Raw genomic sequence first — 22,098 nt, 5'->3', positions numbered from 1 at the left:
CTCATCACCAGACCTTCTAAGACGGCTTCCAGGTGATCGGTTCGACTGAACACAGAATTCTGTGCGTGGATGTTGGGACCACACTGTAAATTTTCAGCCCTCCTGAACTCACTCTGCATGACTCGGATGGCCGGAGTTCGCGGATACTCGCTTTCGGGGTTTCCCTTCACACACGATGAACACCTTCTAATTACTCAGGCTTCATCTCCTGTGCGGCTTGCCCAGTATCAAGTCGGAAGTCAACGAGAAAGTCTGTATTGTCAATCTGCCTCTGCCATATATGCCAATCTATAAGCCAATTAGCTGGCTCACCACTGTGTGCAGAGTTTCCGGTCCCTGCAACGCGTTCTGAGTCCCAAGTCCTAAGTCCATCCCACACTGACACGACTGACTAGCCAAGCTTCTGGACTCTCACCCAGAGGTCCGACTGGATGAATATGCCAGCCGAGAACGAGCTCCACGACTTGGCAGGGTCAACCAGGGCGAAGTCAAATCGCCGAAGAAGCTATACGCGGAGTTAGACCTTTGCTGCCAAATTTGGGAAGTTCTCGCCGCAACTTACCTCCACAAACACCTTGTTCAACTCCATGAGGGCGACCGTCTTGCCAAGGCACTGCCACTTTCCATACTTGAAGACGAGCTCCCACTGCGCCGTCATCGCCTTGAGCTCGTCCTCGCCGGCCTCGAGCCATCGCTCCGGCCGAAACACGTCGGCGTCCGGGCCGTACACCGCCTTGGAGCGAAGCACGCCAAATGCCGTCCAGCCAATGTCGGCGCCTTCGGGGATGCTCATGCCGTGCATAAAGTCGCCACCCGCGGGCACCGTCGTCGACATGAGACCGGTGACGGGAGGGAACACCCGCAAACCTTCTTTGATAACCGCCTGCAGGTACTGCAGGCCGCTCGCTTCGCGATTCGTCACGGGAGATGAGATCGCGCCCGCGTTGGCCGCCTCCCGCACCTCCTTGGCGAGCTTCGAGTAGCAGGAGGGGGACGTCACCAGGTAGAGCATGGTCGTTCGAATGGCGGTCGCCGTGGTGTCGGACCCGGCAATGATCTGGACCAATGTCTCGCCTTCGGCCTCCTCTCGAGTTAAGCCGTGTGCGAGGAACGAGCCAAGCATGTCTCGCCGCTTGGCCGTCTTGTCCGACATCAGCCTCTCCGCCACGACCTTTTTGGCAACACTAACTTTATGTCAGTTGCTTACGACCATAAAAGAAAGAGGGCTGGCTACCCACGCGATGAACTTGCCGAACCCCACGCGGTCTTGCTCCGATGGCATGGCTTGGCGGAATAGAGGCGACTGCAGCAGCTTGGCGAGTTGCGGGAATACCGAGAGCGTCATCATGGCAGGCATGCTCTGCTCCGTCATCTGAATGTACTGATGGACGTCGGCATCTTGCTCGACGTACCCGAAATGGTAGCCAAACGCAAGGGAGGTGATGATGTCCAGGGTGAGGAATTGAACCTTTTGGCAAAGGTCCATCGGGCGAAAGGCACCGGTGGTTGAGACATACCGCTCCTCGATGAGCCTGATGAAGGCCTGTATCTGACCATCGATGGCGGATTCGAGACCTTCATTCTCTTTACCCGAGTACTGGGACCAATGTGAGCATGAGGAGACGTACAGAGGATGTGGACTTACGCCAATGGCCATCTTGGCGCGCAGCTCGTTGTGCTCGTGGTCATCTCTCATGGAGATGAGGTTGTCCCTCGTGGGGTCGAACCTGACAGCCTCGTAGAAAGCGCCCTTGCGGTATGGCGAGCGAACCGCCCACATGCGACGAAGGATTTCCGAGTCATTGGTTACCAAGTCGTTGGGTCCGATACGGACGACCGGGCCTAAAGCAAAGTTCCCTGTCAGCAGCCTGTCGAAACAAACACGCCGTTTGTCCTTGATGTTCCCTGGCTGAGCGGTATGTGTGTCTGAGACCCTTTTGGGGGGCCGGAACAAACCACTCGGCCGGGCGACCAAATGGTGTTTCTGGGATGAGAGGATTGACATGAGCTCACTCACCATAGTCATCACAAGCTCGCTTGAGAGCGAGATGCATCTGCCCACCCAGTGTGTTACGTAGCATCCACCACTTGCTCAAGGCGGCACCTGGTGGTCCGGGGATGTGTCTGAGACGGTTCCATGAACGGTAGCTCAAGGACCCCAGATATATGAAAAGGGCCGTAAGGAACAGCAGAAGCGGGTTCCAGATGTGGCTCGAGAGCTCGTTGATGGCCGTCATGATGTCTCGGGTTGTTGAAGGTGATTGTACGGTTGGTTGAGATGGGGTATGTGAGTGAGTTTGTAGGATGAGAGTGAAGTGAGAGAGATGATGATGAGTGACTCTGGGGATAAGGGAAGGAAAGCTCGACCTGGCAGCCAAGTGGAGGCGACCTCTACGGAGGGCAACAGCGTAGAAGTATGCGTAGGCGACGGGCGACGAGAGCGCCTTCTTCCTTTGTCTGATTCAGTGTGTACCGCCCACAGACCACAGAGGAAAGAGCTTTCCAGGTTCGTAGCAATGGGATGGAAAGAGCAAGAAGCACGGAAAGGAAAGCTGTGAATTTGGCAGCCGGAGTGAAGAAAGATACCGTATCTCCGTCCTTTCTTCCAATGATACCACCCATTGATTATTGAAGGGAGGCTAATGTAAGGCATCCCGGGCGCCTCCTTCGGGCAAGATGGACTAAGGTGCCAAATAAGACGACGCAAAGAGAAAGAGGGAAAGAGGGCGTGGAGCAGACCATGGCTTCCCTCATTCACCCAAACCATCACGTCTCGTGGCCCAACCCAATCCTCCCCCCTAGTCTCTCTACCTCCCTTCTTTCCACCCGCCCCGTCCGTCGGTGATCTTCCTCTTCTTCAAGCATTCTAGCAAAGAACTAGAAATGTGAGCCGTCATATGCAGCGTCCCGTTCCACCCGCATGACATCGGGTTCCGGCCAGAGGCGATTAGATATGACAGGCATCTCGGTGAAGCAGACCCATGGCATCTCGGCAACCTCGTCCAAGGAAACAGAGACGACATATCCGTCAAAGACCCATGCCTTTAAACGTGTCGACTCTTCCATCCAGATTAGCATCAAGCTGTAGTCAAACACCATGTCACCCAAGTCTACGGTAGAGGAGCAGCAGTCCTTGAGCTAAACTCCATGCTAAACTCCATCCCGCAGTTCTTGTCTGACAGCCATGGATACGGGTGGTCACAGTCAATGTGAGATTCCCCGTGGGCCGTTTTCCTGACTGCCACCCGCGGTGCCCCTCCCGAGCCGGATTACACTCTAGTTTGGTCACACCGGTGCTCAAAGACAGCAATCAGTCCCGAGGACACCCTCGTAGTGGTGGTGATCAATGCCTTTAGTCTACTATACCTCCACAATCTGCTTCTCTATCTCCAGTATCGAGCTAGCACCTTCGACAGCTGACGGCGGCAACAAACCCGGCCGCATTTGCCTGTCCACCCGATGTTCTGCATGATTGTATGCAGGCATCCGGCCCTCGGCGAGACGGCCGATGACACAATGCCACGCTTCCCGGCTCTCAAAACGCCGCAACGTCGGCCACGACCACGTCTGCTTCCTCCTGTGGAAGGTATCGTGTCCTGGCACTGACAGCTTGCTCAGTGGACGCTCCAAGCAGGATCAAGGCAAACTCCGGCTGTGGCTGACGGGTGCATATGGTTTGTGTAATGCATCGTTCACGCCAACACACACAGTGCTGTTACTGTATGTTTGTGCCCATGATGACCAAAGCCACTTGCGGATGGCGCCAAGCACCTGAAAAGGTGTTGGATCAAGCTTTTCTGTTGGAACCAAGTGCAGCAGCAGCAGCTTGCTTTGCAGACTGGCGAGGCTCCCGAGAGGGAAGTCGACCAGCCTCACGCATCGATTGCTGCTGACCGTGACGTGCTGCGTGCTTCGTCGAGCCGACGAAGGCTTGTCGACAACACGCCGCATTTGGTGACACGGAGCCGAAGGCTCGAATGACAAGGAAGCCGCTTGTTTGTGTTGCCTCGTCAGAATTACCCCATCCGAACGATTCCCCTCGCTGGGGCGCGTGTCCTCTGTTACCCTTTTCAAAAGGCGTTTGGCAGAGGCAAGGGAATATCAAGCCGATACGCCTTGCCGGTCTTCTGTCTCTGATGGGATGATTCCTGTTTCTGAAGTTTTCTCTCTGTTTTCTAGAACTGCCAAGCACAACTCGACGACAAACCACCGATATGACCGAAAGAGCGCCTGATGCAATGCATCAAATCGACACTGTTTTCCCACACGGGACAAACGTTGACCTGGAACCAGATGAGGTCAGCACTCGGAAAAGGGGTCTGTGAGTGTTGGGATTTCGAGGGCATCTAACTGAGGGTTGTCCCAGGATATCGACGACGCCGAGATGCAGAGCCTCGGAGGGAGCGATGTCGATTCCGCACTAGGAGAAGTATGCCACTCAGGAGCGCGTACAGACGAAAACAACGCTTAAACAAACGGTAGTCAGAGGCATGGCCATCTTCGACTGCATCACTCCGATCGAGCATTGTACGGGCGCGCGAGGAAAACGGGCGAATCTATCACGGATACAAGGACGGGAAATATGTCTTGCCCACTGATCAGGTATGCATGTACAAGCCAGATGAGCCGCTTTGATTTAACTTGTTCCCGTTGCAGGAAGAACTCGATCGACAAGGTACGCTTCTCCTCGGACATGGCTTGGCAGACCTCTGACTGCCTGCAACAGCTTTTCAGTATCAGCTCTGCCAGTTGACCTTTCAAAACAGGCTCAACTTTGCCCCTGTCCACCAACCCCACAGAGTTCTAGACGTTGGGTGCGGCATAGGACTGTGGGCGATAGACTTTGGCGAGTAGCCTCTCTTCGAAAAGGTGCTCAGTATGCTGACCCGTAACAGGCGAGGCACATCCCGAAGCCGAAGTCGTCGGCGTAGACCTCTCGCCCGTTCAGCCTGGTTTGTGAGTTGCAAACGACAACAAAACCCTGATCATATCTGACCGTTCTAGCACACCGCCAAACGTGCACTACGAAATCGACGACCTCGAGGAGGAGTGGAGCTTTTCTAGAAAGTTTGATTATGTCCACTGCATGATGATGACGGGCGCTTTTAGGGATTGGCAAAACTTCCACCAACAAGCCTTTGAGTATGTTATTCTCAGACACCGTAGACGCCCATAGCTGACGTGGTCTCGAGCAACCTAAATTCCGGAGGATGGTTCGAGATCCAGGATATCGACTTCCCCATGAGGTGTGACGATGGAACAATCCCGCCAGACTGCGATCTCGGCAGGTGGAACGAGCTCATGATGGAGGCCGGCCAACGGTCGGGCTTCCTTCTGGATACCTGCGGCCGAGCGGCCGAGATGATGACCAACGTTGGATTCGTCGATATCGTGCGGATCCAGTTCAAGTGGCCAATCAACCAGTGGCCGCGCGACGTCAAGCACAAGACCCTGGGCGTCTGGACAGAGGCCAACTTCAGCGTCGGGCTAGAGTCCATGACGTTGGCCCTCTTCACCCGCTTCATGGGCTGGAGGAAAGAGGAGGTCTGGGACTTTAGCGCGAATGTCATTGCGGAGTGGCGTGATGTACGTAGACATGGGTATTTTGACGTGTATGTAACTTATGGAAGAAAACCGTAAACGACCTGGGGCAAAACGTAAACGGATCCGGGGCCGGAGTGTTTCTCGCTCGAATGAAAGAAGAAGGCGTTGCAACGTCATGTTTGCCGTCGACTGGCGCCAAGTCAGCCTTGCGAACGAATTGCTTGCTCTCTCTCCGTCGACTGCCTGCCGATTGACGATGGGCCTCTTCTGTCGCCAGGCGGGTGGTGGCCCTGGCTTGACTAGGAAGCGTGCCGACACGAATGCTGTCAGACGTGCGCGTGCCCGCACTCCCAACAGGTCGAAGTACACCGTACAATGCATGCCGTGTCACCAACGTCAACCCACCGGCCCAAGGGTACGAAGAAGTGTACCGGAACGCCACAGCCTCGCCGTCACTTGTCGCGGCTGCATTGCCTGCGCGGGCGTGCCCTTTGGGTGGTGTTGTTTGGCTGACTGGCTGCCGTAAAAATACATATTCATCAGAGGGTGCAAAGACTGCAGCACTCTTGCCTCAGGTGGGCGGCTTTTGGGCCCAGACGGAGATCCACGGAAGATATCCATGTATGCGCGTGTCGTGGAACGCCCTCCGGATGTCCTGTTCCATGGTATCGGCTTCCTGCTTGGTGAGGCCGAGCTGCGCCCACTTAACAAGCACGGCGCGGACGAGCTGCCACAGCACGTCCTTGCTGAGAAATAGGCCGATCTCGCGCTGCTGGCGGTCCTTGGCCCAGGGTCCGATGGGCAGCTTGAAAAAGCGGTAGCGGATGTTGATGAAGCCGGCCTCACGTAAAATGTCGGGCAGGATGTTGGGGAACTCGAGGTCCCAGCCGTAGTGCGTCTTGAAGGTGCTGATGAACCTGTCCATGAATTTGGCGGGCGCGTAGTCGGGGGGTAGGGTGTTGTCGTCGCACCCGATTCTGACGCCGGCGTCTTGGAACTCGATCCAGCCGCCTGGCCTGAGGTTTCTGGTCGGGCGTTAGAAAGTTGGCTCAGCGAGAGATGACGAGGGAGGTCTTACTGGTACGCCGAATGGATGACCTTGACTGGCTGTCGAAGAGTCACACAGACTGACCGCATATGAACAAAGTCCAAGTTGGCGTACAGCGGCGACCATGTCTCTTCAATGTCGTCGATTCTCCAGTCAACGTTTTGCGGCGCGTAACAGTTTTGGATGGGCGATATGTCTACGCCTATAACGTGTGCGCTTGGGAACTTGTCCGCGACTTTTGGTGGGGTCAGATTCTGGGACTCCTAACAGGAATGAATACTAAGAAGACTTACTGTCAACGGCCCAGAGACCGGTGCCAGTGCCGACGTCCATGATCTTTTGCGGATGGTCACCGATTGGTGCTATGTAGTCGTTCTCATCGAGGAGGCGCTTAACCAGCTGGTGCTTCATCTCTTCACGGAACTGCTCCGTCTCATCATTCGGAAGAGGGTAGATGCCCTGAAGAAAGGACTGGTAGCGTCTGAGGGTACGCAAGGCTTAGCTTCTGCGTTCTGGTCCAGGAAGACATCATGAGGCTACGCACCTTCCACCCTCGTGCGAGTGCTTCATCACACGGGAAGCGAGCGAGGTGAAGCCCGAAGACGCGAGCGATTCTCCATAGTCTGATCCTCCATAGTCTGATCCTCCATAGTCTGACCCCTCAAAGTCTTCTTCCTCGTCCAACGTGTTTGATGGAGCAGGCTCTATGGGTTCGCTGCTGGACATGTTCATGATGGGCGGGTTTAGACACTCTCGAGGTAGCCGTCAGACCAGGGGGTGCGGTTATGGCGACACCGCTCGCGTGAGACGGTTCACTACGGCTGAAGTTGCCCCTTTGGTAGTAGATAGGGTAGATGGCCAAGTGTGAGCTCTAAAGTATCGGTGAGTAATCGTTATGAGCCGGCACGACGGGCTGAAGAGAGCTAGCTAGGTTCTGTGGCGCAATTTTGAGCGCAACTACCAAATGAACGTACAATGGTTGAACAAGACAAGCGTGAGAGTGGTCCACAGCATTACCAGTCTTGCTGATGACTCGTTCGGCAAGCCCAGCTGGCTGCACGTAACAGAGAGAAGCGCGAACAAGCCGTGCGTTGCGATTTGGAGAATAGAAGAGAGTAATGGGCGGCGGAAAAAGGGTTGGGAGAAAACCAAAGTTGAGGAACACTGAACGGTACCTGGTACTAGGGATCGGATTTCGTACCAACTGAATGGTAAACCAATCACCAAGCAACTCCTCCCCCCCTCTCTGCTGCGGTTGGTGCCTCAAGTGTGCCCAGAGGGGTGGCACAGCGGTTGAACCGGTGCCAACAGGCTGGGGCGGTGTGAATGTCCGTCCAGTTCCAAGGCCACGGCGAGCTAGAGACAACGCCGCATGCGGTGCCGGCAGCGGTGCGGCGGTACAGGGTAGAAGGGCCGTTGGAGACTGGGCCGATCCAACAGTGAGCTCACGGACGTTTGTGTGGGCAAGCAAGGAGGTGAACGAGGCAAGGTAGTGGGCTATGTATGATGTTGAGCGGTGTCTATACCATCATCGGCCGAGCGGCGTCATGGAGGCCCCGATTGAGGCCTCGGGGACGAAGCGGCGTTTGTTCTGCGAGGGCGATTCTCTCAAGTCCGCTGTGGCGGGGGCTCGCAAAAGCAGAAGCAGTAGCAGGGAATCGGAGCTTTGCCGTTTCGAGGAGGTCGCGCATAAGCAGCCTGCAGAGTTGTCTGGTAGGCAGAGATGGCGGTCACCACATAGAGCACAGCGCGCGTCGGTGCGAGCTGTGAAGTGATGCGGGGTGTTAATGTGGGATGTGGCGTGTAATCGGACAGTGACGAGCTGGGATTGTCTAGGTAGTGACTGATGTACAGTATCATGCCTCGAGCAGACAGAGACGGGCCCACGCCAATCGCGGTTCCCACGGGCAGGATGGTAGCCCACGATGCTATCATGTAGCACTGGAGGGAGCCATTGAAAGCTACTTCGGACGACAACCCCGTTTACCCCCGTGGTGAAGGGTCAGCCAAGGCTTACGGATATGTAATGCGGAGTACCAGTCCGTACGCAGTATTTCGTCCCTAGCGAAAGGCAATGAGAGAGGGACGCTGATCAACCAATATCGGCTGGAAAACTAGGTAGACTAGCCGACCAAGTGGAGAAGGTATGGGGCGCACCGTTGGACTCCTCGCGTGTTTGGGCTGTCGAACACTTTGAAAGACAAGGAAAATAAAGAAGAAGAAGAAGAAGACGTAAAGGTTGTGTATTTGACAAGTAAACCATCATACTGGTTACAATGATACAGAGAGAGGTATGGACTTCAAGTGAGAACCTTCATGTCCTCGTCGGCGTTAAGACGGACGACAGAAAGTGGGGCGGCGTTGTCCCGGTGTCCTGCAATCGTCTGGACCGTGCACTCGGCCGACGGCACGGTCCACTTCTTCCCGTGGTTTTAACAGGTTCCCAGGCCAGCCGCCAGCACGTCGCAAACAGCAGGGTACCAAAGTAGCGTACCTAAACGCGTCGCTAAAGTCTGGCAGACCGCGTCCAGCGCGTCACTCTCACTTTTGCACTCAATCACTCGATTCGAGTCTGGGCCACCACACCACGCCAAATAATACCTTACCACTTTACTTACCTTACGCTCCCATGAGGCAGAATACTTACTGTTTGTTACCCACCGTCGATTCTTCTGCACTTTGATATACCCCACGCTAGAGAACCGTCCCATTCAGCCTCTGAGCCTCAAACCTACGCATCTCACGGCTTGCAGTCTTCTTCCACCTTTCTCGCTTGCTCTCGATTTACTCTCCACGACTGATCCCCGACTCTCGTGCCTGGCGTCAGCCCCATTGCACCCGCCGTAGAGCCCCTCCCAACCGCGTCTACACAGGAGAGAAAACAACCATTTTGCAACCCATGAAGCCGTTCGACACACACCGTGGAAACGCGTCAAAATCCTCTTAGCCATGTATCTTCCACGGTCTTTGATTTCCAAGCTATACACCCACCTCCAGAATACGCGACACCCGCTCTCCCCTCCCGTCCTCGTTCTCGTCGCCCTCGAACCCGATGCCCTCTGCGCATGTCGAATCCTGACCCGCCTGTTGAAGCACGACTATATCCCCCACAAGATCCAACCTGTATCCGGATATGCCGACCTCGAACGCGCCGGCCGGGACTTGGTCCAGCCCATGATGGAAACCCAAGGAGGGAGCGGAGGCGTTGTTGTGTGTCTCGGCCTCGGCGGCATGGTTGATCTTGGAAGCCTGCTCGGACTGGAACCCGAGGGAGAGGAGGTGACTTTTGGCGGTGTCGAGGTTTGGGTCATGGACTCGCACCGTCCGTGGAACTTGGGTAACGTATTCGGTGGCTTCCCATTGGAACCCGCTGTCGAAGAAGGTGCCTCGCTCCAGTCCAGGTGTCCGCCGGGCGTAGTGGCTGGTCGGATTGATCGCGCCTACAAACCTGGTAAGGGGGGTATCGTCGTGTTTGACGACGGCGACATTGAGGATGACCTTGCCGCGGAAAAGGAAGCCTACCTTGCCTTGCTTGATATGCCCGAAATCGATGACGACGGCGAGGACTTGGACGATGACGACGAAGATGATGCCGAGGACGAAGATCTTTTTGAAGAATCAGCACATGCTGGCCAGAAGCGGAAAAGTTGGTCGGACCGCGACGAGGAGGACGAGTCCAGCGATACAGACGACAGGCCGCACCAGCGGAGAAGAAGCAATTCTGTGAGTTTCAAAATGCCATTCTGTTTCGATGGCCACTAACACGCAGCAGTCTTCCTCGATCCCCTCATCACCAAGACGGCCAGCGCATAGAGGGCTCGTATCACTCCGAGACGCCGGCGTGGTTCTCTCTAGTGATCCCCTGGAACCTCCATCGGCTGCTCAACCACCGCCCGCGCCGTCTGCCAGGGTCCTGCGACGCCGCTTATTGCGTCTGCGGAGAGCAAAGGAGACCATTCTCCGTAAATACTACAAGATTGGTGCTTCCTTTTCCGAGCCGATATCCTCCATGATGTACTCCCTCGCGTCGGAGCTCGGCCGGGACGACAACGATCTCTTGTGGCTCGCCATTGTTGGTGTCACTTCCATGGAGTTGTACGGAAGATCATCTGCAGGTATCGCGGTGCCTGTCCGCAACTCGGACCGGGGACAAGGGAACGGCTGGATGGGTGTCCGCGGCGCACGTATCCGCCAGCTGCTGAGAGACGAAGTTCGACGTCTGAATCCGCCCGAAGTCATCCGTGGCCGCCCTGCTGCCGCTGAAAACTCTGGCATCATTCCCACCACGGCTCGCAGCCCCGAAGACACAAGCATCAGGCTGTCGCCAGAGCCCAAGTTCCTCCTCATCAGGCACTGGAGTTTGTACGACAGCATGCTGCACTCGCCGTACCTCTTTGCCCGGCTCAAGACGTGGAGCGACACTGGCCTGAAGAGGCTCCACAAGCTCTTGGCCAAGATGGGCGTTAGTCTGGTTCAGTGCAAGCAGAGCTACACGCACATGGACATGATGCTGAAGAGGGAGCTCCGCACGAAACTGCTCAAGTACGCGTCCCTCTACAACTTGGACGACATGGTCCCATCGGTCGATACAGACGGAAGAGACCGCGCCGGTGCAAAGGACGGCTGGGGCTTTGTACGTAGCTGGGGCTGGCGTGCGACTCTGAGCGCGCAAGACGTGGGCGTCGTCATTGGTGCTCTTCTGGAGGTTGGCAAGCACAACGACGTCGCCGAGCTCGCCCAAGCACCAAAAGACCAGTTTGAGGACGTAGATGACGAGGAGGTCGTCGCTGCGCAGGGAGAAGAGTGGGTTACGCGTTTCTGGGAAGCATACGACGCTTTGGAAGAGTGAGTGATGTCCTGGATACCTTAAGAGAAATACCTACTAACACCAACCAGCATCGATGCTCTCAAGGCAGGATTGCCAACCGCCCAATTCCTCCACCGCGCAATCTACCGCACCGGCACGTCACTCATCAACAAGAAACAGATCAAGCACCTCAGGGCATTCCGCATGTGCGTGGTCAAGGAAGGCCCCGACGTGCCCGTCTTTGGCCACCCGGCCGCGCTGACCAAGCTCGCCCTCTGGGTCGGCGAGGCCCTCGTCGAGCAGGAAAAGGACACCACGGGCCGACTCTCCCACGGCGGACGCGGCACACCCCTTGTCGTCGCCAGCCTCAACGACAAGCGCGGCGTGTACTTGGTCGTCGGCACCGGCGGCGGCGGAGGGCCGGATACCACGTTCCTCGACCGCGAGGCGGCCAAGAAGCGGCAGGCGGCCAAGGACGAGAAGGCGAGGCAGCGGGACGAGTCACGGCGCAATAAGCAAAAGATCCGCGACGAGAAGCGTGCGGCGCGGAGGGCGGCGGGAGATGACGATGGAGACTACGACGAGCTCGATACCGAGTCGGAGGCGTCTGATGCCTCGGACTCGGACGAAGAAGAAGAAGAGGAGGAAGATGCCAAGGACAAGGGCTACGGCCTCAACCGGTTCGGATCGGCGTTCCAGGAGGTCGTGGCGGAGACGAATGCCCGGGTGCGGATAGACAGCTTTGAGCACTGCGTGGTGGAGGTCAAGAAGGAGGATCTGGGAGGGTTCCTGGAGAGTCTGAGCATGAAGGCTGTTGTCGGGTAATTGATCTGGGTGGATGAGTTGATACACACAAAAAGCAAATCGATGGGTTGGGTTTTTGGGGGGGTTGCGTGTCGTGCTTGGGGTTCTTTTAACGCATGGCGGTGTCAATTCTGTTTCTTGTCATTTGGCGATGATGGAGGGGGGCACGGCATCGAAGGGAACTCGGGCTCTGGGAGGATAAACAAGCTTCATGAGACATGGGCACTTGAATCATTGTGTGCTTTTTTCTTTCATCGTTAATTACCACTTCCTTTCGCTTTGTTGCATGTAGGGGGTTTGGGCGGGAAGCAAGTCTACATACTATGAGGTTGTTTTTCGGCCACGGCGTTTTATATGGGCAGACCCATTTACGAATCACCCCGTTTCGTCTTCTGCTCTTGTGAGCGTGACGCATATACACATACATACACACACTATTGAATGCCTTGTCCTTTTGCTCGATGCCAATCGGGATGGAATCTAGTGATGTATCCTCGGGGTCGCCGTGCCGCGGCGTAGATGGGTTTTGACCAAGGCACCAGGGAAAAGGATTAAAGCCAGCAACCAACCAGACGGTACGACGTGATAATGAGGGTGCGCTGATAGGACCAGAGAGCGAGCTGAGGTGTAAGCACTGGGGTTTGAAGGCTCTTGTTTGGATCGTCAAGACGACGTGTTGCCGCGTTAGGTGCTCTCGTCAGCACTCTGAATCCTCCATCTTACCATTCTGCGAGAGCACGTCTGCCAGAGGATTACTTGGCTGGCGCTACGTGCACGCGCTCTTGCTATCTACGCGCTTTTGCCATGGATTTGGATGGCGAGAGCGTTGTTGTGCGTGGACGAGGTCACCCGGTATTAATATAAAATGAGGTTCTCACCGTCCGCCCTGGCCTGGACGACATTCATTTCTCTCGCAAGCTCGGCTCACTAATACCAAATCATGTCTGGAAAGAAGCCTTGGGCCGATGGGCCATTTGAGCTCATTAGCAGCACCCGCGCAACCAAAGTAGGTCCCTTTTGAAGTCATCAAAGCTCGATGAATGCTCATTCTACAAACAGAAAGGCGTCAAGACGGCAGGGGTAAACCGCATGGCTGAAGAGATGACCATTATTCACAATCTCATCCTCCGGATCATCAACACTGTCTACTTGCAGTGTATCAACGTGGAGAAGTCGCCCGACGTCGTCCAGGACTTTGTGTCTTACGCGATAGAATGGAGCAAGATGGTGGAGGAGCACCACGAAACCGAGGAGACGGAGGTCTTCCCCGAGATTGAGCAGTTGGCAGGCGTGCCGGGGTTGATGCAGGCCAACGTCGCGCAGCACGAAGCTTTCCACGACGGCCTGCACGCGTACATGGGCTACTTGGACAAGATTCAAAAGGGCGAAGAGGCGTACAGCGGAGAGAAGCTCAAGGACATCATCGACTCGTTCATGCCCATCCTGCGACAGCACCTCAGCGACGAGATTGACACGCTGCTGAAGCTGGCCGAGTACGATCGCGACTGGGAAGAGTGGTATGAGAAGCTAATGAAGAAGCTGCTCGCCAAGATGGGTGATCCCAAGATCAAGGTGAGTACACGGCTTGATGGAGTCCTCTGGAGACTTGGAGATGACTGACGTATGCTGGGAAAAGACAACGATACTTCCACTTCTTTTGACAAACCGAGACAAGACGTTCGAGGAAGGTGTTTATGCGTGGTGGCCTCCGGTGCCGTGGTTCGCATTTCTGATGATGCGTTGGTTTTACATACCTCCCCACAAGAACTGGTGGCGGTTTTCTTCGTGCGACGACCGGGGCGCGCCAAGGGAGCTTCCCTTTGCGTGATGGGCTCCGAAGTGGACAAAGTAGTGTATTAGGGCCGGCGGTCGGTGGAGTTTCTCGGTGGTTGAGTGGCCGAGCCTCATTGATCGGACGAAGAGGGTCCCCGTGGTGTTGTCTAGGGTGCAAGGTACCGGTAGTTGGGATGGTGAGGCTGGCTTTGGTCTATCTGGTCCAGGGTTTGCTTCAAATCTGAAGATGCGTGGCAGGCTAGCTGACAAGTGTGGCTGAGTGGTCTCGAAGTGAGGGCAGCTGGAGGCCGTCTTGGAGGTGTGGTTGAGATTGAGATCGTGATGTGGGCAAAGGCCGTGAGGGAGCCCTCGGAGGCTTAGGTAGAGAGAGCGAGGAGTGTTGGATACGTACTTAGGCGCCGGTTACAAAGGTCCAGGTAGGAAGCACGGAAGGCACCTTCTAATCCTTAGGATTGACACTTGGTAACGTCATGCGGGCACATATCCCAGTCGACATCCACACCATGTACGAATAACCCGAGGAAGGAGACCTTTCGCCCATTGGGGTTCTGGCTTGGGGGCTGAGTCCATGGGCCGACGTCTTAGTGGGCGAAGCGCCAAGCCCCTGCTTCTCAGGGTCGACGTTGACGACCACTCATCGTCCGAGGGCTGTTTGTGTGAGGTACTTTGTACACGATACATGCATGGCCTTCGCGGCGCATTCCTCGTTCGTGTCGGGTGTTTCTTTATGTTTCCTGTCACTCTGAATGAACCGTGCTCAATGGTACTTGGACATGGAGAGCGACCTCGGCAAATCAAGCCAGATCCTGATCTCATAGAATAACTTCATCTCAAATGTGTCTCGCAAAGAGTATGGTCTCATTCAGAGAGGTCCGAAGTCGAGGACGAATGGCACATTGGAGGGATCCTACGACGCAAAGTCAATTACTGTGTATTGTCGTCAGTCGTCACCTTACAGATGTGGTAGGTGGCGGGTGTTAATGAAGCACTACCTTGCGCTACAGGCACCCCGGTCATTTCTCTACCAAAGTATTGGATTCGCCGCGACATGACTGGATAGCGCACACAGACGAGCTCCTGTAAGTTGTAACCACTCTGCCACTGGACAGATGCAATGTCCGTCACTGTCATTCCTTGCCTTTGGACTTTGGTATCCGTATATGCAATTACCTGCGCTGTTTTCACACATGGCACGATGCTTGGATGCTGGCCCGTTGATCATTGCTGCGTCTCCTTCCGAGTTCCTCGCCTCCCGCCTCTGTTACCTGCCGTCCTGTGCTTGCGTGCCTGCCACCTGCTACGTGTGCCTGGACCTGTGTGCGTGGCGCCCGCCCATAGCTTCCAAACTTTGCTTACCTTATCTGTCAGATTCGCACCCGGCTATAACGCTTTCCACCGACGACTTTCTATTTCCTCTGTACAACTCCCGCGTATTCTTCATCCAACTCTACAACTAGGTACTACGAAGCATCGTCTTTCTCTTTCTTGTTTATCCTCTGGTGATTTCCAGATTCGCAACCTCGTCGCAAACTGCCTCTGCTTGCGCGTCTACCTACAACTGGCAACCCAAAAAGCGCACGTAAAGGAATCCATAAACCTGCCGGTCTAGCCCGACAACCAGGTCGATAGTCAATTCTCTGCCCACCTAGCGATTCCCCGTTTATTTACGTCTTGGCCACCTCGTACTCTGTGGACGCTCGGTACCGTCGCCTTTACTTTCGTACAGGGAGCCGCCCATCCCTCGCCGCCAACTTTCCGAGCAATCATCGGGTCCCGTCCCCGCCAGCGTCAGAAGCAAGCACCTTGCTCCAGCAAAGTGCCTGGCCACCACCACCGACAGGCGACAGCATCCTGGGCCCTTTATTTCTTTCCCCTCCCCCGCCCTTCAAGCGCAACTCTGCATCTGTCGCCAGCCTTGTTCATCCTTTGAAGTTGTCGACCACGCGCCGCTCCCTCCCGCCGTCGCCTAAAATCCACGATCCGTTCGCCTCAACACTTTTTCTTTCCCTCGGCGACCAGTAGTGCCTTTTCGCCTGCGCCGGCATCGGCCCACCCGTTCCGAGCGACGACACTGTGTTCTTGCCGCCGACGCCGTCCCACGACTCACATCGCGACAAACGCAGGCCACCCACCACTACGCAATCCCGCCCTTCCGCCGATTCTGAGCCAAACCTGCCCCCCGACTCTCGCATCTGAAGTAGTCGTCGAGGCTCGTAGATAGCCATGGGCAAATCGTGAGTCTGCCCGCCCACCAAACATGCCTTTTATTGGGGTCCATCGTGAAATGGTCCGCCGAGGAGACGTCATGTTGAGGCGATCCGCCTCTCCGGAAACATGAAGCACCCGCGCTCGATCGTCAGACTCACCAGCTAACAACATTCCTCCGTCTAGTCAGTCCAAGCTCTCCCAGGAGCAGCTAGCTGAACTGCAGAAGTCCACCCATTTCGACAAGAAGGAGTTGCAGCAATGGTACAAGGGTATGTCAGCTACGATTTTTATGCTTGATTCGATTCTTGCGTTTCCGCGCCCGGCGGCCAAGATATGTTTTCTTTACATCGGAGTCTTTCAAATACTGGTTCAAATACTGACAATCCGTGGCAGGCTTCCTCAAGGACTGTCCCTCGGGCATGCTCACCAAAGAAGAGTTCCAGAAGATATATAGGCAATTCTTCCCCTTCGGTGATCCAAGTTCATTTGCAGATTATGTCTTCAATGTCTTCGATAGCGACAAGTCCGGTAGTATCGACTTCAAGGAGTTTATCTGCGCCCTCAGTGTTACCAGCCGAGGCAAGATGGAGGACAAACTCGACTGGGCCTTCCAGCTGTACGACATTGATGGGGACGGCAAGATTAGCTACGACGAGATGCTCAAGATCGTCGAGGCAATCTACAAGATGGTGAGTCTTTTCTGTGCGGACCGAGGGGATCGCATGGTGCTCTGATTGTGTTCGCGATCTGCGGCACACCCCACCCCAAACGAGATGCGAAATGCTGACAAAGATGACTCGCAGGTCGGCTCCATGGTTAAGCTCCCTGAAGACGAAGACACCCCCGAGAAGCGCGTACGGAAAATCTTCCGCATGATGGACAAGGACGAGAACGGCAGCCTGGACATGGAGGAGTTCAAGGAGGGAAGCAAACGTGACGAGACCATTGTATCGGCGCTGTCTCTCTACGACGGCCTGGTGTAGTGTGGCGCGGAGGAACAGTGAAGAGGGCAAAAAGGGAACTCCCATGCCACCGCCACGCCCTCGGGTCTGTTTTCATGATTATATGTGTTTTTGGGCAAGGCGAGCTGCGCGCAGTGATCAAAGTGCGACTTTTATTATCCAGGGCTAGCAGGAATGGTATTCCAATGATTTACTGCGACCTATTTTATTCGCCTTCACGTTCCTACCGTGAGCCGTCGTTTCGTGGACGGTGACTCTAGAGGGTGAAAAAGACTGACGACGGTTGGAAGGATACAGCCTGCTGTCGGGTCATGGTGACAAGTACCCCCGAAACTCCCGCCGGCACGACATCCTCGGGCCCAGAGACCGCGACCCCGACTCGGCCCGGCCGGCTTCAGGTGGATGGAGAGTCATCGGCACCATCCAACTCTCCGCCACGTTCACCCAACGCAACGAATCACACACTGACCAATTATGGTAGACAGACCCCGTCGAATAAACCTGAGCTAGATTAAAAAAAAAAAAAAACACATCCTTGACTCGACCCATAAGACCCGCCGAGATATTGATGGATAAGGTAGAGGTAATCGTTGTTACAAGGTTGGACGCGCGCGCACACACACACTATACTCCTGGATATCAAGCGTCCCGTAGCCAACCCGATCCGTTGCCGCAAAATTAGGGGAGAATTACAAGATCAAACCACATGACCAAACGTGATAGAAACAATCCGGCCCTTTCAAGACGAACCGTAGGCCTTGTTCACCTCGTCCTTGTACTTTTCAAGGATCTTCTTACGCTGGAGCTTCTGTGCGGCCGTGACCAGATCCTATATGATACGTCAGCAACTTGAGTTTGGCAGTCTAGAATCGAAATAATACTCACATTTTGTGGTGTCCACTCCTCGTCCGACATGACGACGCCCTCGATAATCTCAATACCAGAAAGGCCACCTGAGCGACCGGCATTCTGCAACTCCTTGAGGACGGCGCTCTGCAGCTTCTTGTCGTGCACGAGTCCCTCGAGGTTGCTGCCCTGGACGCCAATGCTCTCTGCGAGCTTGATCAGAGCCGGCTCCGCAGGCACAATGATGGCGATGGGCTTGGCCTTGTTGGCGTCGGCGTAGATGCAAATGTTGGCAACCACCGCAGCAGCGCGGTAGATGGACTCGAGCTTCTCGAGCGCAATGTACTCGCCGTTAAGAGTCTTGACCAAGTTCTTCTTGCGGTCAATCAGCTTCAGGTGACCCTGGCTGTCAAACTCGCCGATGTCGCCCGTCTTGAACCAGCCATCCTCGGTGATGGCCTCCTTGGTCTCCTTGGGGTTCTGGTAGTACTCCTCCAGAACGGAGGGTCCACGAATCCAAACCTCGCCCTGAGGGTTGGGCTTGTTGGTGGCGTAGTAACCGGCCTCAGCAAAGTCAACCAGCTTGATCTCAATGGACGCAGGCATGGCGCCCATGTTGTTGACGCTGAACTCCAAGGGGTTCGTCAGGCAGCCCATGGCCGTAGTCTCGGTGAGACCGTAGCCGATAATCATCGGGGCAATGGCCATTGAAATGAACTGCTGGGTTTCCTTTGCGATGGGACCACCTCCGTTCATGCAAAGCTTGAGACGACCGCCGGTGGCCTCCTTGAGCTTCTTGAAGACCACGGAATCGAGCACGCCAGTGCCGGGAACACCAAGGCTCATCATGTGCTGCTTGGCAGTAAGAGCGTTCCAGAACAGTGTCTTGACGAGGGCGCTGCCGGCGTTGACCTTGGCGATGATGCCCTTCTTGACAGTCTCCCACACCGCGGGGACACCGACCATGACGGAGGGCTTGAACTCCCTAATGTCACCGGCGCAGTTGCGGACGGAGTTGTCGGACAGGGTCTTGGGGTTGCCGTAGCCCATGGTTGTGCCCCAGTAGATGCAGGCGTTCTCGAAAACGAACTCGAGGATGTGAGCGAGCGGGAGGTAGGTCAGGAGGCCATCGCCGGGGCCAATGAAGGGCTGCACAACGGCACTAACACCAGCAACTTTGTCTCGTCAGTATGATTTCGTTTACAGTTCAGGTATTGCACTCACCAGCAGCCACAACAGCCTTGTGCTTCAGGGGAACACCCTTGGGGGTGCCGGTTGAACCAGAGGTGTACATGATGCAGCACAGATCCTCGGTGGTGGGAGGGACGGGGTCTACCATGTTCTCCTCGCCGAGCTTACGCAACTCCTCGAAACTCATGACCTGGATCTCGGGGTGGGCAGACTTGAGCTGCTCGAGGTGTGTCTGCTGAATCTGGTGCTGGTTGTTCCAGATGACGTAGCGAATGTCCTTTGCCTCGTTGAGAACGTTGCCCAACGTAGGCAGCAGGTGGGGGTCGAGGAAGATGGCCTTGGCGGCGGTGGCAACCATGGAGTACTTGAGTCCCTCCTCGCCGAGGGTGTCGTAGGCCGTAACCACGGGCATGGACTGGGAGGCAGCGCCGTGGGACATTGCCAGCCAGTGTTGACTCGTGGCGGCGTAGAGGTGCAGACGATCAGCCTTGGTCAGGCCAATCTTGCGCAGACCGGAGCCGAGCTGCAGAGTAAGGCGCTCGTACTCGTGGAAGGTGATGTATTCGTAGGGGCTCAGCTCAAAGTACGTCCATTGCTTGTCGACCTCGCGCTCCTCGCCGTCGACCATCTTCTTCACCTTCTTCGTCTCTCGGTGGGTGTTGACCAGCTTGCGCGAGCCCAAGCACCTGGCGTTGCCGTATTTCTCGGCGCTCTGCTTGACGAGCTCAAAGGTGGTTGTAATCTTGCCGCCACCGGGAACGGTAATGAGATCGGGGACGGCCTGGGGAAGTCGGCGGGGCAGAGTCTCGCCGTCCTTGGCCTCGGCGCCGGGCGAGGGAACGGAGAAGGGCCCCTTTGCCTGCATCCTGGGCAGGATGTCGAGCTTCGACTTGGGAGGCGGAACCTGAGCCATGGTGGGCAAAGTTGGCGAGTAACGATGCGGCTACTTTGGCTGTGTGGGAGAGATGGGGGATCGAGGAAGCTCTAGAAAAGTTGCAAAGCACGGAAGCGACGGGTCGCGAAGACGGCGTTTAGCTTTGCGACAGCTGAAGGATTCTGCCCGTCTAGATGAGTTTGGTGGGTAGAGGGTGGGAAACACAGTCAAGCTGGAGGAGTTGTTGAGGAGATAGTTGAGGAAATATAACGGATGAGTAGGGGAAGGGCAACACAAGGTATTTGAATTTGAGGAGAGGGCAAGGAAGGGCCTGACGGATAGACGACGTACGTAGCACGGCACGCAGCGGCGAGAGTGGCAGAGGCAGAGGCAGAGGCGGACTGCAGAGACAGACTCAGACTGGAGGACGGGGAGCTTGGGGGAAATCTTGGCTGCCACTGCAAGTATGCAAGGTTGCAAGGTTGCCTTTGCAGGGCGAGTGGATCTCCAATGCTCCATGATGCTCAAAAGGTACGTATCCACTCGCTGGAGTCGCTGAAGTCACTAAAGTCTGCACTCCACGGTGCCATACCTATGGTAGGTAGGTACATGGGCACTGAGGTTGGTAGATGTGTGGCTCAAGCTCCAGCATCCGCGGCCGCCCTCGTGCACCATCGTCCAGTAAGAAGGGACGCCTTCCGGGTTCCCATTGGTACCGACTGCACGTTGGACGGTGGAGGTCGGGTCCCCAAGTCCCTAAAGGTAAGGTACATCGGCGAGGTGCATCGCTGGGGTTAACTGGAACGGTGCCGGTACCTTGCGTTGGCTACCAAGTACCTCTCAGCGTCACTGCTCTCCACTGCCCGTGTGTCCTTCACGATAAGATTCGAGGCGCAAAGACAGCTGCACCTCTAGAGGACCGTCACCCATCCGCCCCATCTAGCAGCATTGGCGAACGGCCGCAGGATACCTTACCTAGGCACCTAGACTCGCTCAACGCGACGATCCCCGTCGTCTGTTCTTTTCCCCGCCTCTCCAATTGGGGAGTGCTGGTTTCTGTTGTGTTCGCCATGCCCAGGTAGACCACACTCGCCTCGTGTCTGTCTCTTGTTCCGTTGAATGTTTCAATCCTCTTCAACATTCCCTCCGACCCTCCGTACCGTCATGGCTCGTGATGTGAACTCAAGGTCCATGTACGGATACCTCGCCCGAGTGAGAACCGTCGACCTACTAAGACGTCTTCCTTCGCCCCCTATCTTGGGCGATTCCACCGAGGCGCCCAGCCCAGACTTACATGGCCATCCCGTTCCAAGCCGGCCCCAAGATGCCCAGCTGCATTTCCGGGGAAAGTCAAACGGGGAACACCAGACGCCTATATTGAACCTCTCCAGGTCACGGCTTGTCTCACGTTGTCCATGCTCATGCAGCACCACTAGATACACCTGTACGGAATACAGGCTGTACCAACTAGGCATTCTCGCCAAATACCAAGCACGACACCAAACCCGATGAAGCCGTCACAAGAGTCACGAAGCAGGGTGGTGAGTTACCCGCCGCTCTTGGCAAATTTGTTGGCGCCTTGTCCTCTATTTCATCCCACTGGACCGTCCATCAACGCCGCGTCCCCGAGGTCAGCCGGTTGTGTTTCGCACCCCTTCGTTGCCATCCAATGCTAGACCGCGGCCGTGCATAGCTGTCAACAATATCCCCAGGTAAATTCGGGCACGCGGTGGAGGTGAGAACTTTAACACAAGCTGCAGCCAAGCATCCCAAGCAAGCCCCCTCTTCAGCTCCCTCAATCATCCAATGATGGACACAGCCACCGTTGCAAGAGTCTTTGTGCTGTCGGGTTCGCTATCGAAAGCAAGTTAACCCTATCCGTACCCATACCTCCCCCGTGCTCGACTCACTTGGGTGTTAATGGCTACCCAAGCGATTGATTTCTAGCCCACTGACGGCCTGTCTCCCAAGGTCTGAACATGTTGCTGTGGGATTATGCGCTCGATTGGTTGCGTCCTGT

At 55.7% G+C, this 22,098-nt stretch overlaps 9 protein-coding genes across 9 annotated transcripts; 4 read left to right on the top strand and 5 right to left on the bottom strand.

Moving 5' to 3' along the window:
* Positions 1 to 391: 391 nt before the first annotated feature.
* On the bottom strand, positions 392 to 2,237 carry BDP55DRAFT_555720 (cytochrome P450; the record flags this gene model as incomplete). The annotated part of the gene is made up of 5 exons (XM_060569518.1): positions 392 to 505; positions 563 to 1,184; positions 1,239 to 1,597; positions 1,646 to 1,842; positions 2,018 to 2,237. The coding sequence occupies 5 exons, from the start codon at positions 2,235 to 2,237 to the stop codon at positions 392 to 394; spliced, it is 1,512 nt and encodes a 503-aa protein (XP_060427737.1).
* Positions 2,238 to 4,238: 2,001 nt separating this feature from the next.
* Positions 4,239 to 5,640, top strand: BDP55DRAFT_695151 (methyltransferase; the record flags this gene model as incomplete). Its single annotated transcript, XM_060577433.1, has 8 exons — positions 4,239 to 4,298; positions 4,367 to 4,429; positions 4,483 to 4,602; positions 4,657 to 4,675; positions 4,727 to 4,846; positions 4,896 to 4,956; positions 5,005 to 5,142; positions 5,193 to 5,640. The coding sequence occupies 8 exons, from the start codon at positions 4,239 to 4,241 to the stop codon at positions 5,638 to 5,640; spliced, it is 1,029 nt and encodes a 342-aa protein (XP_060427736.1).
* A 475-nt stretch (positions 5,641 to 6,115) lies between these two features.
* On the bottom strand, positions 6,116 to 7,324 carry BDP55DRAFT_633681 (S-adenosyl-L-methionine-dependent methyltransferase; the record flags this gene model as incomplete). Its single annotated transcript, XM_060572588.1, has 4 exons — positions 6,116 to 6,569; positions 6,623 to 6,827; positions 6,886 to 7,073; positions 7,137 to 7,324. 4 exons carry the CDS (start codon positions 7,322 to 7,324, stop codon positions 6,116 to 6,118), a joined length of 1,035 nt encoding a protein of 344 aa, XP_060427735.1.
* An 818-nt stretch (positions 7,325 to 8,142) lies between these two features.
* BDP55DRAFT_197824 (uncharacterized protein) lies at positions 8,143 to 8,915 on the bottom strand. Its single transcript, XM_060565927.1, has one exon. The coding sequence runs from the start codon at positions 8,525 to 8,527 to the stop codon at positions 8,201 to 8,203; it is 327 nt and encodes a 108-aa protein (XP_060427734.1). The 5' UTR covers positions 8,528 to 8,915; the 3' UTR covers positions 8,143 to 8,200.
* A 626-nt stretch (positions 8,916 to 9,541) lies between these two features.
* BDP55DRAFT_695149 (CDC45 family) lies at positions 9,542 to 12,224 on the top strand (the record flags this gene model as incomplete). The annotated part of the gene is made up of 3 exons (XM_060577432.1): positions 9,542 to 10,315; positions 10,362 to 11,437; positions 11,489 to 12,224. 3 exons carry the CDS (start codon positions 9,542 to 9,544, stop codon positions 12,222 to 12,224), a joined length of 2,586 nt encoding a protein of 861 aa, XP_060427733.1.
* A 930-nt stretch (positions 12,225 to 13,154) lies between these two features.
* On the top strand, positions 13,155 to 14,248 carry BDP55DRAFT_197809 (hemerythrin HHE cation binding domain-containing protein). Its single transcript, XM_060565926.1, has 3 exons — positions 13,155 to 13,209; positions 13,267 to 13,775; positions 13,840 to 14,248. The coding sequence occupies exons 2-3, from the start codon at positions 13,293 to 13,295 to the stop codon at positions 14,029 to 14,031; spliced, it is 675 nt and encodes a 224-aa protein (XP_060427732.1). The 5' UTR covers positions 13,155 to 13,209; positions 13,267 to 13,292; the 3' UTR covers positions 14,032 to 14,248.
* A 1,972-nt stretch (positions 14,249 to 16,220) lies between these two features.
* BDP55DRAFT_633677 (uncharacterized protein) lies at positions 16,221 to 17,188 on the top strand (the record flags this gene model as incomplete). Its single annotated transcript, XM_060572587.1, has 4 exons — positions 16,221 to 16,231; positions 16,389 to 16,474; positions 16,599 to 16,894; positions 17,009 to 17,188. 4 exons carry the CDS (start codon positions 16,221 to 16,223, stop codon positions 17,186 to 17,188), a joined length of 573 nt encoding a protein of 190 aa, XP_060427731.1.
* Positions 17,189 to 17,354: 166 nt separating this feature from the next.
* BDP55DRAFT_197762 (uncharacterized protein) lies at positions 17,355 to 17,811 on the bottom strand. Its single transcript, XM_060565925.1, has one exon. It carries the CDS (start codon positions 17,714 to 17,716, stop codon positions 17,477 to 17,479), a length of 240 nt encoding a protein of 79 aa, XP_060427730.1. The 5' UTR covers positions 17,717 to 17,811; the 3' UTR covers positions 17,355 to 17,476.
* BDP55DRAFT_197761 (long-chain-fatty-acid-CoA ligase) lies at positions 17,812 to 20,305 on the bottom strand. Its single transcript, XM_060565924.1, has 3 exons — positions 19,238 to 20,305; positions 18,053 to 19,188; positions 17,812 to 17,996 (listed from the first exon to the last, which is right to left on the bottom strand). Exons 1-3 carry the CDS (start codon positions 20,115 to 20,117, stop codon positions 17,907 to 17,909), a joined length of 2,106 nt encoding a protein of 701 aa, XP_060427729.1. The 5' UTR covers positions 20,118 to 20,305; the 3' UTR covers positions 17,812 to 17,906.
* Between the last annotated feature and the right edge of the window lie 1,793 nt (positions 20,306 to 22,098).

This window comes from Colletotrichum godetiae (assembly GCF_030913485.1).
Source record: "Colletotrichum godetiae strain CBS 193.32 chromosome Unknown BDP55scaffold_29, whole genome shotgun sequence".
Lineage (NCBI taxonomy): Eukaryota > Fungi > Ascomycota > Sordariomycetes > Glomerellales > Glomerellaceae > Colletotrichum > Colletotrichum godetiae.
This window is presented reverse-complemented; position numbering and strand designations above follow the sequence as displayed.

Coding starts and splice junctions, on each gene's coding strand:
- BDP55DRAFT_197824 (XM_060565927.1), bottom strand. CDS start 8,527: ATGATAGCATCGTGGGCTACCATCCTGCCCGTGGGAACCGCGATTGGC.
- BDP55DRAFT_197809 (XM_060565926.1), top strand. CDS start 13,293: ATGGCTGAAGAGATGACCATTATTCACAATCTCATCCTCCGGATCATC. Junction 13,776..13,839: donor TGGGTGATCCCAAGATCAAG/GTGAGTACACGG, acceptor TGCTGGGAAAAG/ACAACGATACTTCCACTTCT.
- BDP55DRAFT_197762 (XM_060565925.1), bottom strand. CDS start 17,716: ATGGGTCGAGTCAAGGATGTGTTTTTTTTTTTTTTTAATCTAGCTCAG.
- BDP55DRAFT_197761 (XM_060565924.1), bottom strand. CDS start 20,117: ATGGCTCAGGTTCCGCCTCCCAAGTCGAAGCTCGACATCCTGCCCAGG. Junction 19,189..19,237: donor CAAGGCTGTTGTGGCTGCTG/GTGAGTGCAATA, acceptor GACGAGACAAAG/TTGCTGGTGTTAGTGCCGTT. Junction 17,997..18,052: donor AGGAGTGGACACCACAAAAT/GTGAGTATTATT, acceptor CGTATCATATAG/GATCTGGTCACGGCCGCACA.